This window comes from Cryptomeria japonica, chromosome 3 (assembly GCF_030272615.1).
Source record: "Cryptomeria japonica chromosome 3, Sugi_1.0, whole genome shotgun sequence".
NCBI lineage: Eukaryota > Viridiplantae > Streptophyta > Pinopsida > Cupressales > Cupressaceae > Cryptomeria > Cryptomeria japonica.
The window spans coordinates 68,397,924-68,416,072 of record NC_081407.1 but is presented as its reverse complement, the minus strand read 5'-3'; the positions used below and the strand labels follow the sequence as shown (position 1 = coordinate 68,416,072).

The 18,149-nt window shown below is 36.0% G+C and overlaps 1 protein-coding gene and 1 long non-coding RNA gene across 2 annotated transcripts in view; one reads left to right on the top strand and one right to left on the bottom strand.

Moving 5' to 3' along the window:
• Window positions 1-6,737: 6,737 nt before the first annotated feature.
• LOC131874466 (uncharacterized) lies at window positions 6,738-7,734 on the top strand. The gene is made up of 2 exons (XR_009371833.1): window positions 6,738-6,998; window positions 7,086-7,734. It is a non-coding gene; the product is annotated as an uncharacterized LOC131874466 (long non-coding RNA).
• Window positions 7,735-8,751: 1,017 nt separating this feature from the next.
• LOC131032426 (uridine 5'-monophosphate synthase) overlaps window positions 8,752-18,149 on the bottom strand; it is a 94,588-nt gene continuing 85,190 nt past the window's right edge. The window contains exon 7 of the mRNA XM_059218063.1: window positions 8,752-9,012. Within this exon, the coding sequence (XP_059074046.1) occupies window positions 8,881-9,012 (132 nt within the window). The 3' untranslated portion in view covers window positions 8,752-8,880. The remainder of the gene's footprint in view (window positions 9,013-18,149) is intronic.

Below are 18,149 nucleotides of genomic sequence, written 5' to 3'. Positions count from 1 at the left end.
TTCCTCTTACCCTTGGAACTAGAACCCTCCATATTTGAATCCTTCAAGCTTTCTGTAGTTCAATTCTTTGTAGTTTAACTTTGCTTCAATCTCTCTTTTAGTTTCAAACTGTTATGCAAAATCCTTGTACCGACTCTTCATATATAGATTTGACGGATTAGAAGCATTTACTCAATTGAAATCCTACTATGATTTGCCTCATGCGAACACCAATCTACCCGTTCTTTGCATTTAATAATGGTGGGTCGATCCGTTTGCAATCAGAATTCGCAACGGCTAGTTGGGATAACTTTTTCGATAATTCAACCAATTGGAGCCACTCATCCTTTCGGTCGGCATAAGTCTCACCGATCACTTCACCTCCTGGCTATGTTATACTTTCACCTTTATATCATATCGGCGTATGTCATTACAATACACCCTCCTTTTATTCCTCGGTGGCATTCTTCCCATCGGGTTTCGGCATAGCTCCAAATATTTTCCTCCAATAGTGAAAAGTTATTTTGATGAATCCTCCTTAGTAAACTGTATCTCATTGGTTACATAGGGTCACTTTATCGGGTATCGGAACAACTCATTTTATGTTTTTTCGATGACCCAATGATATTTTCCTCATGCTTGCGCTTCTTTTTACCTCTCTGGTCTATCGGCATATGTTTTCCCGATGAAACCTCCCTCTTGTCTATTGTGTTGCAAAACTTATCGGGTGTCGGGACAACCCTTCTTGTCATTTCAGATTCCTCATCGAGTATTGGTGTAGCTGAAAATGTCTTCCTTCGAGGAGACGATGTCATCCCGATGACTTCACCTTGTTACTCTTTTAGTGACCTCATTTCCACCCGCCATGATATTTACCCTATCGGGTATCGAGGTAGCTTTTTCTTACACTGTCCGATGTCCCGATAAATTCAAAACATCCGCTCTGCATTTTCCTTCCTCAGTGTAGGTTATACTGATAACCTCATTTATGTGCCCGACTTTTTCTTCCTCATCGGGTATTGGCGTAACCCAAAACTCCTCTCACCAATGATTTGAGTTATCTCGATGGCTTTGTATTTCTGCCTTTTGGTATTGACTCATTGGAGTAAGTTATGTTGATGACACCGCCTTTGCCACTTAGCCCATTAGGTATCGGAGTAGCGCGGGATGAAATTCTCCGATGACCCGATGTCATCACTAACCTCCACTATGCATTCTCGTTCATCGGTGTAAGATGTGCTGAAAATCTCATCAGTTATCGGCATAACATTTTTCGCATGCCCCTGATGTGTGAATGTTATGTCGATAGGTTCTTTCATGGTCTATGCTATTCGGTCTTATCGGGGTAACTTACACCGATAGCTCAAATTTGATAGTTATGCTTAATCAAGCTCCCCTTCATATATCATTTGCACTGCAACCTTTCATGGAAACTTCATAGGTGCTATTTAAATGACAAAGTCTATGACATAGACCCAGAGAATGTCTTATAAGAATCCCAATACTATCATAATGCAAATCCCTCATGTAGTCCCTATTCAGTGCCAACCCTTAGCATGCCCTAGCGGTACTTGTCCAATTATGAAAAACAAGCCACGGGAGGGTTTTCCTGGTACTGTAACATACTTCCTGCACATAAAATTCAGCAATGAATGCTCTTATGATGAAAATGTACATATAAAACATCAAAGAAAAAGCACAAAATATTTTATAAAATGGTGTACTAACAGTGTCTATCATAAAATACTTTCAGCGGAGCTTGTGGATTTTATGCATTTTTATAAACTACTGGAGCACACAAAAAAAAACTAATCCTTTTTATAAAGGGCGTGTTGGCTTTCTAGTTCGGGTGATGTATGTTTTATTGTTTTGGCTACATATGCTTCAGGTGATGAAATGTCAAATATTTGTGTTCGGTGTGATTTTTCTAGCATGAAACAAGGTTTCCAAAAAGTTTCGCTAGTTGTTCTTATGTGTGCAAGATTAGAATGGCGGGTGTGTGGCTAAGTATTTTCTGTTAGGTTCAGTTCGAGGTCCCAAGCTTGGTCTTATCTCCATTCTTAGAAGAAAATCTTGAGGCATCTAAAAAGAACAAGTCCACTGAAGTTACTAAAGTATGGTGTTTGCTTAATACTTCCCATGCAAGTATTGTAATTAATTTCTATCTTGTATCGATTTTTGCATCAGACTCTCAAATCAAGTTCAAGGATATATATTGGGATCTGAGACTGCAATGTTTGAAAGACTATGTTTGTCCATTTAATATATTTGAAGAAATATACTTGAGATGGTGCTCGGATTGAATTAAGTGTTACAATTTATCAAGAGTTTGGGTTTTGTGTGTGAAGTTGGTGCTTATGAGTTGATGAGTTGGTGATTTAAAGGATTGGTGCCCTTTGTGAGTTGAAGCTCACTTTTGTATTGTTGGGTTGGTGTCCATTATAAATATTAATAATATGAGTTTGTTAATACCATGGTTTTTTACCCAAAAGGGTTTTCCACTAGAAATTCTTGTGTCTAGCTTTCACTGATTTATTTTTCATGCTTTATGTTTGTCTTTGTGGGTTCAAGATTTAAATTCTTCAAATACTGATTCAACCCCATCTCAGTATTTGTTGTGCACTTCTCACACACAACTTCAAACTCAGCTTCATTTATCATTGAATTTAATAGACTTACAACTTATTGCTCTACAGAGTTAGACTCTTATGAGATTGCAAATAAATATAGAAAGTCATGTGTTATATATAGGAAGTCACACACCTACAGAGGATAGTGATGTTTACAATAGTAATATTTTCTAAACTACCCATAAAGTGTGTGAAATATTCATAGTAGTTAATGTAATACCTTTTGAAATATACTCCAAAATATTTCTCAAAATTAATCTTCAAAATAGGTCTCCAATGCTAATATAGAGTGTACAAATCTAGCTAAAATAGCTGGAATTACAATCCCCAATAGCCGATCTATAGAAAGAGATAGCTATGGAAGAAGGTTCAAGCTACAGGCAAAGAAAGAATTGAGCCACCAAGGTGTAGATCTATATGAGGAGTTTGCAACATTTATTCTAAAAGTGAAGCTATTGATTTGAAATGAAAGGACATCGAAGGATTTGAAATCCCTACCATCGATAAGTGAGATGTAATATTTTACTACCTAGCCACTGACTGAAGAAGATGATTGCCACCATCTTATAGGATTTTATAACTATTTTTTTATGCCAGTCAAACGAAAGCCATTATAGTTTGTCAAGTTGAAGGATTGATTTGAATGAGAAAATAAGATGGGATTTTGTGTTGAACTGTCAACCAGAGAAATTTCATGCAATAAAATGGCCCCATCCAAGAGGTCAATCAATAAATCATCTAAACAAAATTGGTAAAAGGTGAGTCAATTTTTAATTAATTGCAACTATTCAAAGAAACACATATGTTGCCAAATCGTGTGAAATATTGCAAAGAAGTGAGGTGGTAGATACCTTAGAAAATACCATAGACTAAAGAAAACATAGTGTTAGAGAAGAAAGAGAGTTCACCATTAAATCTTGTAGTGAAAGTATAAGATAAGATAAGTCAATAAGTTGCCATGTTTCAAGGATACTCAAGGTTGTGGTAAGGAAGGTCGCACTTTGGAAGGAAAAGGGATGAAGCTATTCCTCCTGACTTATACTTGATTGATAGAATTGCATTAAAATCCCCTCCCAAAATAAAGGGTTCATTAGAAAAGCTTGCCAAAACTTTATATTAAATCCCATAGTAGCTATTTCGCAACTATTGAGCTTGGACAAGAAATGTTAAGTGGAAATAGTGATTGTATATAGTGACTTTAATTTTGCTTTGGCTTGAATATTATGCACCTGAATATGTTTAGTATTCCACAAGACTCCTAAACCCCCAGACACTCCAAGGGAGGAGGCCACATATCCCTACTTTTTGCATAACCTAAATGGTTGAATTGCCTCTAGTTTTAAGAATTTTGGCTATTGAAGCATAAGCAAATCTTCCCCAAAAGTTTCCAACTAAGACTTTACAATGCATCTTTTGTTAGGGGCATTTAATCCCCTAACATTCCATGACACAATCTTCATGTTTCTCATGGAAAATGACACATTCTCCACAATCTCATATTCTCATCTAGTGTTGATTGTATCCTTGCTTTGATCTCTTCCTCTGTTTTGGAAAACTTTTGCCTTCTAACACCATTACCTTTAGGCTTTTCATAGAAGACTTCTTGGGTACTGATAAAGGAGTCTGATGAATAACTAATTGAGATAAAAGACTATCTACAGAATCATTCGAGCATATCTCAATTTTCAGCTCCTCTTCATTATTATCAAAATAATCAATTATATGGCAATAGCCATCAAGATAGTGGATAGCTCTTCATCCTTTGATTCTACCGCCCCCGTAGCATAAACATCTTGAGAAACTTGAGGCACAACATCTTCATCTTGAGCTACTTCATATGCTATTTCCTCTATAATTTGCAAACGTGTTTTCAAGAGCATTTTTTCAACAATAAAGTCCATATCTCTTGCTAAGAAGGAATCCTTAAATTTAAAAGAATCCATCTGCCTTGAAGACATTTGCAACTTGCTTTGTTTTGATAATTTCCCTCCTATTAGGCTTGTTGAAGCACCTATGAATGAGCATGTAAGGATTGATAATTTACTGTGCCATTGCATCTCGTGACCAAATCTTACATATAGAGGGAAGCCCTTTATAAACCTCATGGGATTTAAGAGATTGAAGCATATACTGACTATGACCAACTTTATGAGTTAGTCTCCAGTTGTGGTCTTGGAACAATAAAGAGAGTTAACATTTTCATCTAGAGATAAGTTCCAAATGAGGAGAGGACTTGGATGTCGAAATTAGCAAGGTACTTTCAAAAGGCCATGTAGAAATATTTATTTCTAGAAAACGAAGCAAATCTTGCTTTCTAGACACAAAAAATAGGTGAGGGTTGGATATTGGGTCCTCACAAACTATAATATACACCTCCTCCCAAGCCATGCAAGCTGAAGTAAAGTGTCCAGTTGTATGGGTATTTGACTTCACCACCTGAGGGTCTTCCACAATGATCTTTTGAATACGTTTTACAAAGTTGGACTAGATATGAATCTACTTAGGGAAGGGTTTAGACAGATCTATCAAAACACACACCCAAAGAGGAAGATTTGTGTGTTCAAAAGGCTTAAGATCATGCCTAATAAAGATAACCATCTGGTTAGCTAAAATCTGAACAATGTCCAAATCTCTAAACTCAAGTGGGAGAGACAACAAATCGACCTAAAAAGGGGCAAATTTAACAAGGGAAGAAGATGGGTCAAAATTGAGAAATTGGATTTGGGTATATGGCCCAAAACCCTCAAAGAAGGTGGATTTAGATCAATGAGCTAGATATCTTGAAGAATTATCAAAAAAAATGGTAATTAAAAACCCACTCCATCCATATATGTAAAATACTTGCAGTACTCTTGACCAAGAAGAGTTAATCCACGAGGATAGCTTAGAAATATCAAGGATGTACCACAAACCTCATGTGATTCTATATAATCTTCCTTTCAAGCAAACGCAAGATCAGGAGAATTAATTGACCTATTCTACTTATATTCTCAAGAGATTATTCAAACCTTGTGAGTTGAAATGGTTTAGAACTTGAAACCAAGAGTTTGCATGCCCTACAGTTGTGAACAAAATGTTCATCTTTGTGTGCCAAGAAAGAGCTTGATATGAAGTTATGAATTCATATGTCTTGCTTGTGAGTTGGTTAACAAATTGACAAGTGTATACATGTGATCATTACAAATGATTGATTATGTCCTTTTTGATGATGAGTGAATTTTCAAGAACTGATTGATTGTTTGATATTCGAATCGATGAATGCATGATGACTTGATAATTGATTGACATTCAACATTAGATGATTGATCATTATTGATATTTGATGATTAACAATTGATCTATCAATGGTTGCTGATGGAATGATGCATGATGATGAATTTTTGGTGGATTGATAGATTTCTTAATTGATGCTTGAAGGAATTGATATTTCAATGAATTGCCTAGATGACTTGAAGCTAGCATGAATTGCTTGATCAATGGCTTCAATGGGAATTGTTGGTCAATGAATGTTGAGTATATGATTGATCTATATAGAATGAATTGTACGAGTGTTTTATTGTTGTGGTTGATAATTTATTCAATATTCTATTTGATGAATGAATTCATACGTGATGGTCTTTTCAAATGAAATGCTCTCCCCTTATATAACTTCTCATGTGAGGGAGTCACAGTAATTGATAATTAGGTTCTTTGCAAGAGTTACAACCTTTCATAGTTAATCACTACCCATGGGTAATTATATTTTATTTTATTAAAACTCACCAAATTCTTTGGATAAACTTAATGCTGAGGTTGGTTGAACATACATTTAGTCAACTAAATAACCTTTTTAACAAATACCACTAATAAACATTTACACAACCTTTTTAACAAATACCACTAACAAACATTTACACATTGAGACTTATTACTAACCTCATACTAATTATATAATATTTTCAACACACCTCTTCTTTACAAGTATCAAATGCCTTTTTATATCTCCATATACCCCTAAAGAGATGCCTCCTTTTTGGGATAGATGCATCTCTTAAAGAGACATAACTCTTATTAACAAACTATCCTTGTCTACAAACTAACTCATCAAAACTAACTCATCAACAAACTCATTGGTTAAAAAATGCTTTCCAATCAACCTTCATCGAATCTTTGGCTAGAATACCACCTACTGAAACATTTTCTTGCATACAATCATTAGCAACTTAGCATTATTCAAGCATAATAATTTAAAATTTAAATTTTATTTTGGCACCACCCTTGGAGCCCTAGCTCCTCCCTCTCATGTTGATATTTATGTTTTGCTGCGCACCAAAGGAAGCATGGTCGGATTTGGACAATTTTCCAATATGAATGGCACCTCCAAGACTAAAACACTGCTGATGTGAACAGGTTGGATGAAAGCTTAACCTGTGTTAAATTCAATCATACATTCAGCCCTGCAGATTCGTAATCAGTTCCGTACTTTTTTCTGGGCAGGTTATAGGTGTAGAAAACTAAAACTAGAGTGCAAAGGAAGGACAGTCCAGGTTGAGCCATCATTAAGTGCCATTCTTGGTGCTCATATTGCCAATGCACAGCTCATTATTGAGAGGCACCTGCAACTACAGTCATTCCAGGTCAATCTAGCAGCGATTTAGTGGCAGATCAGATTAGATCAGCATGAATAAACGAAAATACCTGCAGATCTGAAAAAGCTCTATACAGCACTGGATAGGGAGGTCATCGCCATTCATTGTACCTGCAGAAGTCAACTGTGGTGTGCTAAAACATTGAGGGTTACACCACAGCGGCAGATCCAGACGCCTATTTCCAGACCAGGTCTATTTTGAGTTGATGCTGAAGTGGATGGTAGCTGAGAACCCAGCAGACCTAGGGTATCTTACTGAGCAACTAATCCAGTCTGAACCAAACCAAATTTGACAGCATCACCGAGGTGCATCACAGTCCAACATTCATTCCTTACTGTAGTTCATTCCTCTATGCACAGTGAAGCGTGCCATTACCTATAATGCTGCTGTTGTAATTTGGGAACCCACTGATGAAGTCGTTGTAAAGACATCTGGTTTTCTCGAAAGTAACATGTACTTAATATTTGCAGAAAGTATCATGGACTGATCTCTTTAGATATGGGTGTTTGTTTGAGAATTATTGTTTCATATCTGGTTATTCATTCCAGTTTACAGTTTTCTGATTATCCCTGTTAGGGTTTTGACAAATTTATAACACCTGTTAGTTTTGAGTTCGGAACCTGGAATTTAGTAAGAACCACTAAAATAAATACAATATTAATTTGAAAATGGAATGGGTAAGCAAATTCCACCATTAGAAATGTATATTTGAATTATTTATAGATATATTTAATACTAATTTATAAAATATTAAAAAAACATTACATTGTTATTAGAAAAATAAATACTATAACTTATTAAAGAAAAACAATTATTCAATTGAATATATATACAAAGATCAAAAATAATAAAGAAATAAGAGTATACTGAAAACATCCAATATAGTTCAGAAGTGTGTATACTCGGCATAAATTTTCCACAATCCTTGTAGTATTTGCAAGAGGATTTCTGGGACAAACTGTGTATCTTTTGCCAAACTGTTTTTCTTTTTTGATACAAAAATAGATATACAGTGTGTCCCAAAAATACTCTGCCAAAGAGTGTATACTCCTTAAAATAGTATCATGGTTCATAAAGTTTATAAAAGTACTCATGATCGGCCATAATTATAATATCAGTGTGTAGATCATTCAATAAATACATAAGCCACTCAAACCACTACTGACATCTAAATTTGATGAAAATGCAGCCTCTTAAAATTTGCCTTTTGCTTTCAGTTTTACAGTTAAAAATCTTATCGATGATTTAAGGTTGAGAATTTCTACTGTATTTCATGCTAATTCGTAATTGTAAAAGAAACAAAAGAATCTTTTCATAAAAAAATTGAATAATAAAACAAGACTAGTGTATGTTTTATAATTTATTTTATGTAGTCATGATAACAGTTACAAGAATAATTATCAAACATGCAAGCAAGTACTTATTTAGTTTTTCTCATCCTTATGATGGATCACTGAGTCTGATCTGAGACATTGATGCTATAAACTAGCGCACAGTTACATGTAACAAGAAACTCAGCTCAAACAAAAACTTTTATTTTAATTAAGTACCAGAAAAACAAGGCATCCACCGGCAGTACCAAAATATTATGAAGAAGGCTCATTGAGTACAAGTTAATTGCATTAAAAACTACCCACATTGAATCATATACCCAAAGACTTTTGATATGCATTCCACCCTGCAGATCGGTATTGTTTTGCTACCCCTGCTTTATCCTTCGCTTTGACAATACCACGGCCCACAATTATTATGTCACTACCCCTTTCCGAAACAACCTGCATCAAAGCACAAAACCACTTGTTTGAATTATTAGGATAGAGGAACCAATTGGTATGCAGGCTCCAATGCTTGTGTATGGTTATAAAAAGATGATTTCTTTTTTAATTTTGAAATTATGAAATCTATCAGTTGTGAATTTATCAGTAGTAATTAAATGAAAAACACTTCATATAACAAGCTAGATCAAAAAAAGCAAAAATCATGTGATGAAACATAGGCAGGCACAGCAAACAAAATGGCTTCTACAGAAGCTTTGAACAAAAATTCACCTTTGTATTTGATGGCATCCTAGCAAAATAATGTTGATGTGGGATTATCTTTGATGAGGTGCTTACCTTAAATCTTTGGTTTAAGCAGTTAACTTGTTAAGTAAGCCAGCATAAAAATTTGAGTCATTCAAACTACCATGTAAGTGTGAGTGGTGCAATGCTAGCCTTAACAACTACTGAGACATTAAAGACTTTTTATTTTAAGTTGTTCATCATATTATGTATCTGAAATTTGAATACCACTATGTAATGTTTTTAGTTCTGACATTCCGAGTTTCCTACAAAAACCTTCTTCAGGAAAATTACAAGATCAATACGAGGTCCTAACCCTTACATAAAGTGGATGACTTTGGCTATCAATATTATAGTCAACTTATTGTCAGATCCATGGGAAAAGTACCCAAGATATAATGACTAAGTGACTGTAGGTGGAGAAAATCGAATCTGAGATCTTATGGCACAAGATTCAGATAATTCAACATCTTATCAATGGAGTACCTACAAAATAACACACATGCAAAACTGAAAACAAACAAAAAATCTCACTACATTGTTCTCCTACCAATCAAGATCTTGTGTTCAACATATGGGTGCTCTCAGAAGCACGTGCACAAGAAGCTATGATGGACAGATATGAAGATATCAAATATGATGAAATGACACAGAGATGAGAAATCAAGGAGATGATGAGCACAATGAACAAATATGAAAACTTGAATGCAAGAGAAAACTTCGAAAATGCAAGCATGCAAATGAAAGATTGAATTGCTAGATGATTGAAAGAGAGAGGGATTGGGTTTAAATAGTTGTTCTCCGGGTGGATCCAGATTGTGGGATGAATATGGGATAATAGTAGATTAGTGGTATAGGAGAAATGGGTGGTAAGGAGTGTTTAGTTTTTTATTTTAAATACATGGAATGAATAAATAATGAAATATACTTTATTTAATGGATTTAATGAATTAATGATATGAATATTAATAATATAAAGGAGAATGAATACATTAAAATATAGTGAATAATGGACAATGGAAATAATGAAATACGACTATGAATATGAATAGTATAATGGAAAATGAGGAATTAATATTATAATGGATCCACCTTGATGATGATTAGAAAATTGAGATTTGATAAGAGGACACTTTTTAAGGGAAATTTTTATGTGTCTACAATGACAATTACCATTCATCCGGAACTGCAAGCCAGATCATTAAAAATGAATCAAGTCAGATGGAATTATGATTTACTCAAATTCGCACATGAAGGCCCCAAAGCAATTTTTGAATATATGAGGAACTCAAACAAAGAGGAATTGTTCTAACACAGTTGAAGATAGAATGAGATGGAAGTGAAATGGCAGTGGAGAATGCACCACCCAGTTAGCATGGCGGATACTATGCATTAATCTTATATATGGTGGATACATCTGTTTTAGGGCTTTCACGTCATTGTATAGAATGCACCACCTAGTGGACATTGTCTTCAACCCTCTTAATAATGGTGTATGGGCCATACCAAAGAGGATAGATCTTAAAAAGGGTTTTGTGAGTCATTTTTGTAAATCAAGCCATACTCAATCACCAACCCTGAACTCATGCAGTGCCCAGTGCTTATGGTGGCAAGCTTGTAATTATCATTAGCTTTTTACATGGAAGTTTGCACTTGCTGCTGAATGCTCAATATGCTTCATAAACTTGGCTCTAATCCTAAGGAGTTTCCACACCAAAGAGTAGCACAGGATAGGTTATATCAATTGACACCAGCACTCAGAAAACCAAACAAAAGGGCCATCTTCAGTAGAGTTAAGAAGCGATCTGTTGTAACCATGTTGAATAAAAGGTGCACTTTCATCCCAAGTGCAAAACTTCTTGGAATTGCACACTCCCAGAAGATGCACTATGGTCCTATTCACCACCTTTGTTTGTCCAGCAATCTTAAGATGGCACAAAATAGACTGTTAACCAGTGTTCCACGATCGGTGGGGACGGGTTTTAAAGACGGGGGACAAAGGGCCTAAGTTTGGGGATGACGAGGGGACGGCAAGGTGGTGTGGCGGGGTGAAGCTGCTGATATAGTTATAAATATACTTATAGTACTTGAAAAACTAGTTTTGAAAAGATGTATAAAAATATAACAGTATAAGAATTACATTTCAAATGAAACTATAGGAAATTAGTAAAATACTAAAATTATAAAATAGCAAAATTTGAAAAACTAAATCTAAATATGAAGATTTCTTGAATGCTAATTGCTAAGTAAAATTTGACAAATGAAATTGTCAAATTGGAGATTTCTATTATATCGAAAATATGAATATCTAATGTCGTATGAGATATCACAAAGTCTATAAAGATGATTACATGATTCATCATTACAATGAGTAGCAAATAAAGATACTAATAGCAATAGCATTAAAAAAGACAAAATGCCAAAATGTCAAAACTCAAAATGTAGCAAAGGGAGGCCTTTAATCATCTACAAACTCCTAAGCACTGGAATTGCTGGACTACTCAAGGTCAACATCCCTCAACCTCACACCAACGAGCCCTGCATCTAAAGTGGTAGGATCATCCTCATCAATCTATGAAGGCCCCTCTGCCTCTACATCCCATCGTGTCGCTGGACTCTCCTTGTACACAAGTGTCTTGCGGTCCATGAGATGCAAAGCACTGTTTACAGCCACAATCTTCTCTGCTCTCTTAGAGGTAAGTTTGTTCCTCTTAAGAGAGTGGATGAAGCTATATGTAGACCAGTTCCTCTCATTAGCTGAAGAACTAGAAACCTGGGATAGAAGACGAATAACTAGAGTGGTGGTCAAAAATTTCGGACCATGACAATTCCACCACAAAAGTGGGTCCTCTTGTGCCATCGTTCCTATATCCATCTTTGTCGTCTCTGAATAGCCCTAAGAGTGGCAAATCTTCCCCAATTAGTGCCAATTATGCCGACATCTCTAGAATCATACATCTTCTCTATGCACCTAAAGAAACTCACGTTCACCTCATCATCCTGAATCGGTGTCACTCTTCCCGATCTAGCCTTGTACCACTTAGGATTCAAGGCAAATGTAACCATATGCAAAGGAGTGTTCAACTTGTCACATTTGCTCTGAATGATTGGTCGGATGTGCTCATTGTAGAATGCTAGAAAGGGGTCCTTCACTCGCACAGCAACCCTCATCTCGTCAAGCATAGAGTCGATACACTCATACACCTCTCCAAGATTAGGGGCATCCCCATCCCCATATTTGATGACCTGGAATACTAGAGAAATGGAGACAATGTATTTCACATTAGTCCAAAACACATCACTCTTCACCATCTCCTTCACCCTTCTCCCCTGCTTTGTCTTGGCCTCGGCCCACCTATACCACTCATTAGTCATAACCATGAGTTGCAATGCCTCTTGCAATTCAATTATTCTCTCCAAGAAAATGAAATAGGATGCATATCTGGTCTCAATTGGTTTCAAGAACTCCTTCGTGAAGGTCCTGAAGAGTGCATGTGAAGTGTGGTGGTTGCAGATAAACATCTACACATCTCTCACATCATTGACCACTCCTCTAATCTAGTCAATCTTCCCCATGTCCTTGAGTGCATTGTTCATTGCATGCACACAACATGGGATCCACCAAATATGTCTATAGGCTGCCTCAATGAGTTTCTCTACTGCTCTACACACATGGGCTGCATCTATCACTACTTGGACCAAATTTTGTGGCCCAACCTCCTCAATAGCCTCCCTGAGGACCTAAAACTGATAATCAACATCTTTGCGATACACTGTACAATCAACTGCTCTAAGGAAGTATGGGCCCTCTGCACATGTGACCATGATGTTGATGAGTGGACAATGGCTAATGTTCATCCACCCATCCATAACTATGCTGCACCCAGATGCCACCCAACATGTTTTCATCTTCTCCATCAAAATATTTATCTTGGAATAGCTCTTATCCAAGATTGAGGTACTCAATTTTGTCTCACCTGGTGGCACATATGATGGTCCTCCCTTCGCCACCATAGACATCATCTCATTACAATGAGACTTTGAAACATGAAATGGGATGCCATTGGCAAAGAAGAACTTGCCAATGGACTCATCTATTTCATCCTTTAGCTGCACATTAAACAAATCAGTTATGGGGTTACTCTACGATGTGTGCAACTTGTGTTTCCATGTTCCCCTAACCTCTCGTGATTGGGGCATGGCACTAGAAGTGAAAGTGGATGGTCTAAACATCATTATGCTCGTCTATGATGCATGAGGAGTAGGATGTTGCACTTGCTGGCCTTGCTAAAAGGCTGCCCTAGCAAACAAAGTAGTAGGGACTGAAGCATATGTGTCATCTAGAATGCCCCAAAGCTTGTTCATCTCAATTTTGTACTCCATATTTTTAGTTTCCTTCAAAAACTTACAATGATCCACACCTTTTCTTATCCAAAAAAGTAAATGTGCATTTACTCTAGTGATGCTACCAAACCATTCAACCCCACAAATGTTGCACTTCCACTTCCTTGTTCCCCCACCTGTACATGATGTACCTTCTACTCTTGAAGCAATCTGTCTTAGAGGTGATCTAGGATCATAAGCACCCCTAGCAAACTGTGCCAACAACTCAGAAGGGCAACCTGTACTAGCTGGTCCACTCGCCATGGAACTAGATTGAGCTCTAGGATCAGCCCCATGGTCACCCCCCTCATTCTCAGGTTCAAATTCTGAATCATGTTCACTATGAGAATGGATTTTCATCTCATCCTCACTCATGTTTAATTCAAATCTGTTAAGTATTATATATTAACAATATAAAATCTAAATTAAATATTTTAAACTACTAAATTTCAGTTTATTAAATGTTAATATTAAAAAGGTAAAAAAATAAAACAAAATAATATCAAATTTAAATTTATTAAATGAATTTTTTCAATAAAAGTTTAGTATAAATAAAATAATATTTAATTTTTATAAACATCCAATATTAAAATTTAAGCGGCATAATTAACTCTTTATAAAAGACAAACAAACCTAAATAAAATTAACTAGGTAAATTAGAAAAACTCTAAAGATGAAATGTGTACGTGCACCGGTATTTCTAGTCGAAGTCGTGAAGTTTTTGGCTCTACAAGTCAACACTCAATGAAAGCACTAGAAAGAAACTTTTCGAACTAAATAGTTGTCACACTTTACTTGCTGATTCAAAATGAAAGGGTAGTCTAAACAATTGAACTTGACGTTGTCATGCTTTGCTCAATAATCAGACTCTTGGTAATGCAAAAAATCATAATAGTTGGCTACATAGCATTGTGCCCTAAGAGAAAAATCCATGCTTGACTATGACTTCTTCGAAACTCACAAAGTAATATAGTGTTTCAACCAACAACAGGCTTTCATTTATCGAAAACCCTAAGAAAAACCACAACCACCTTTTTTCATATGAATTTTCATGCGAATTTCAACAATTTTAATACATTATTTTAATGTTCGTCGAATTTTGAATTTTAGGCATGAAATTGAGAAACACCTTGAGAACCCTATATAAGGCAATCATTTATCATTCACAATCTAAGAATTCACAAGCTATCATTCCAATTCAAGAGTCCTAATTCCTTCATTCAAGAGCAGATCTGAGTACAAGGAGCAAAGCTATAGCAACTTATTTCACAATGGAATTTGTTAAGATTTGTCATGTTATTGCATCAACACTTTCAGCTCAAGATTTCAATGACAAATTCTTCTCTACACCCCATTTCCAAATCTGTACTTTTGTGTTAGCTTCCAATTCTGTATCTTTCTATTTAGGCTAAGTATTGTCGATTTTCCTATCATTTTACCTTGTCATTGCATAGCCACATCAAATCAACTCAAATCAAATGAGGAAATAATCATACAAAGCATCTAGTTCTCCTTTTGGACTGAAGTTGGATCTTGTTGGCTATTTCTTCCAATGAATGTAGTGATTTGGGAATTAAGATCTTAGTTTATGTCTCTAGGCTAAGGCCCCATTTCACTACGCTCGATGCAAATATTAAATGCCTAGGTAACTAAAAAGTAAATGAGATCATTATAATTAAATTCAAAAAATGACACCTAGGACTTAAGTTAACATGTCAATAAGTCCCCACTAAGAAATTTCTAGGTACAAGACATTAATCATTCTAACACAACACCTTAAGTGCAACTTAGGGAGAAGGAATTATTATGCAAATGACGCAAGAAGCAATATGATTACCAATGTACAAATTGTTGGCATTTGACATAACTGATACAGATACAGGTGATGCAGTTGAAGATGGATGACTGCACCGGTAAAGGATAGAAGTCTATTTGTGATGAAGAGATTGAGATTCTATGAATAGATGACATGATCAGTTATTTGTATTGTCATTGCTGGCAACTGATGTCAACTGATGTTCCTAATGTTTTGTTTTGTCATCTAAATGATTTGGTTTACCGGAAGACGGCTAAAGTCTATGAAATAGGACTTTAACCGGTAAAGCAGAGTTGTTTTGATTGGATCCGTTGATCGGCGATGATTGGTGATTTGCGGTTTGGATGGTAAACTTGTATCATGGAAAGGAGTATCTGACTGGAACTGGAACTTCTGGAGATTACTGGAAGGCGTGTTTCAAATTTATGATGAAGTTTTGCTAAGGTTTTAGTAGGGTTTAAAGACTGGTGAAGAAATCATCAAACCGGTAATGATTTCTGTTATGACGGTGATCAACGGTGAGTCTACATAAAGTTGGTAACACGACACAACCCGCGTGAAAGATTTAATTGTTGTTTTGGTGCGATTCAAGGAAGATTTTCTTGGGAATCAGCAAAATGCTTAGTAGAGTGTTTTGAGGATACAGATCGGATTTTCGTGATGGGTTATGATCAACCAACGGTTGATATTGCATTGTAATTTGTTGTAATGATCTATATAGCGATCTATGATGATCTCTTATGATTTGAATTGTAAATTCATGATGTAATTAGGTTTTGTAGCCGACCTAGTTGAGATGACTATTTAGGATGACACAATTGATGTTTATGGTGTTGGTGGTCTTAGAGAATGTGTTAAGCCATCCAAGTGAAGTGTGAGATCTGCTTGAGAGTTGCATAGTGTTGTATATAACTGGATCTAATCAAGCAAGCAGAGAAGTGCAAGTAAACAAATCATTTTCTCATTGTCGTTTCCTAACAGTAGCAGTAGGTTAAATCCCTTAACAGGGTAGGTCCTAACAGGCCTTAAACATTTAAGTCCCCTAATAGGGCAGGTCTCAAAAGAGTGTTAAATCCTCTCATGAGATTGATCCTAACAGATCATCAAGCTCCTAACCGGGCTGCAAGGCAAATTCCCTAACCGGGTGACTCCTAACAGGGTCTGCTCCTAACCGGGCATATTGTAAGCTCCTATAGACCTAAGCTCCTAACAAGGCGTACTTTGAAAGACTACAAATATTTGTGGGTACCAAGTCCCACCGTGGTTTTTCCCTATTTGGGTTTCCACGTCAAAAACTTATGGTGTTCATGTGTGGAATGTTTTTCATGTGATGTTCTTGTTTATTTCATGCAATATTTCTGAAACGTCAGTTATGATGTTTTATCAGAAGTTTATCAGAGGTTACTGGTACTGATAAGTTGTTTGAGAAAGTTTTTTATCTTATTGATGACGTTAATGAGTTGGCAAATGATCAAGTTTATATGATTGCTTTGGTGGTGAAAGTATTGATAAATGATTTGATTAATGTGTTAAGCAAATCTGATAAAGAGGGTATTAGATCTAATTACACAAGTTGAGATATTTGTTAAATGGTTTCAGATCTGAGATAAGTTTGTTTTTTGAGTTAAAGTTTCAATTGGTCTTAATATTGACTCACCCCCCCTCTCAGTATTAATCGGATCCTCATAGGATTAACAATTGGTATTAGAGCTTTGGTCCTCTGTGTGCAGAAGGCTTAACCGCTTGAGGAAAAGATTTTGAGGAATTCAAGATGATGAAGAAAGAGGGTCCCAAGTTCAACAAGGATAATTACAAGATCTGGAAAGACAGAATGAAGATCTACATCAAAGGTCTCGGTGCACAATATTGGAAGCAAGTTGAAACAACATATGTTGGTCCTACTACTACTCCCTTGACACCGAATGAAGTCAAAGAGCAGCAAGATAACATGCAAGCCCTATAAGCTATTGTAAGTACTTTATCTGATTCAGAATATATTGATGTTCAAGGATTGGAAACTGCAGGTGAGGTTTGGGAAAAGTTAGAGACAATCTATGGAGGAGATGAGCATGTTCAAAGAGCCAAAGAGGAAAGCTTGAGAGGAAAGTTCGATGACATGAGAATGCTTAAAGGAGAGAATATTGGACAATATGGTTAGAGAATCAAAGAAGTTGTTGGCGGCATAAAGAGTGTTGGAAGTAAAATAGGAGATGATACAATAGTAAGTAAAATGCTCAGAACTCTTCAACCTCAGTATGCTGTAAGAGTATCGGCAATCCAAGAACTTGGATCTATTTCAAAGGATAAGGTAACTGTTGATTCATTGATTAGTAAGCTTACAGCTTTTGAGTTAAATAGTTTTGACAATAGTGTGACAAAATCTATTGAATCTGCCTTTAAAGCTTTTGTTACCGGTTCATGTGCTAGAAAAGGAAAAGATATATGTCAAAATCATGAGCGCAGGACAAATCATTGAAGTAACCGGGGAAATGAAGACAATGAAGATCAAGTGATGGAACTTGAGCCATTATTAGCAAAACGATTTCCAAGAGGCACTAGTAAGTATAAAGGAAAGCTAGCTTGGAAGTGTTTCTCTTGTAAAAAAATTGGTCATATTGCTGCTAACTGCCCTAACACCGATAAGATAAGAAAG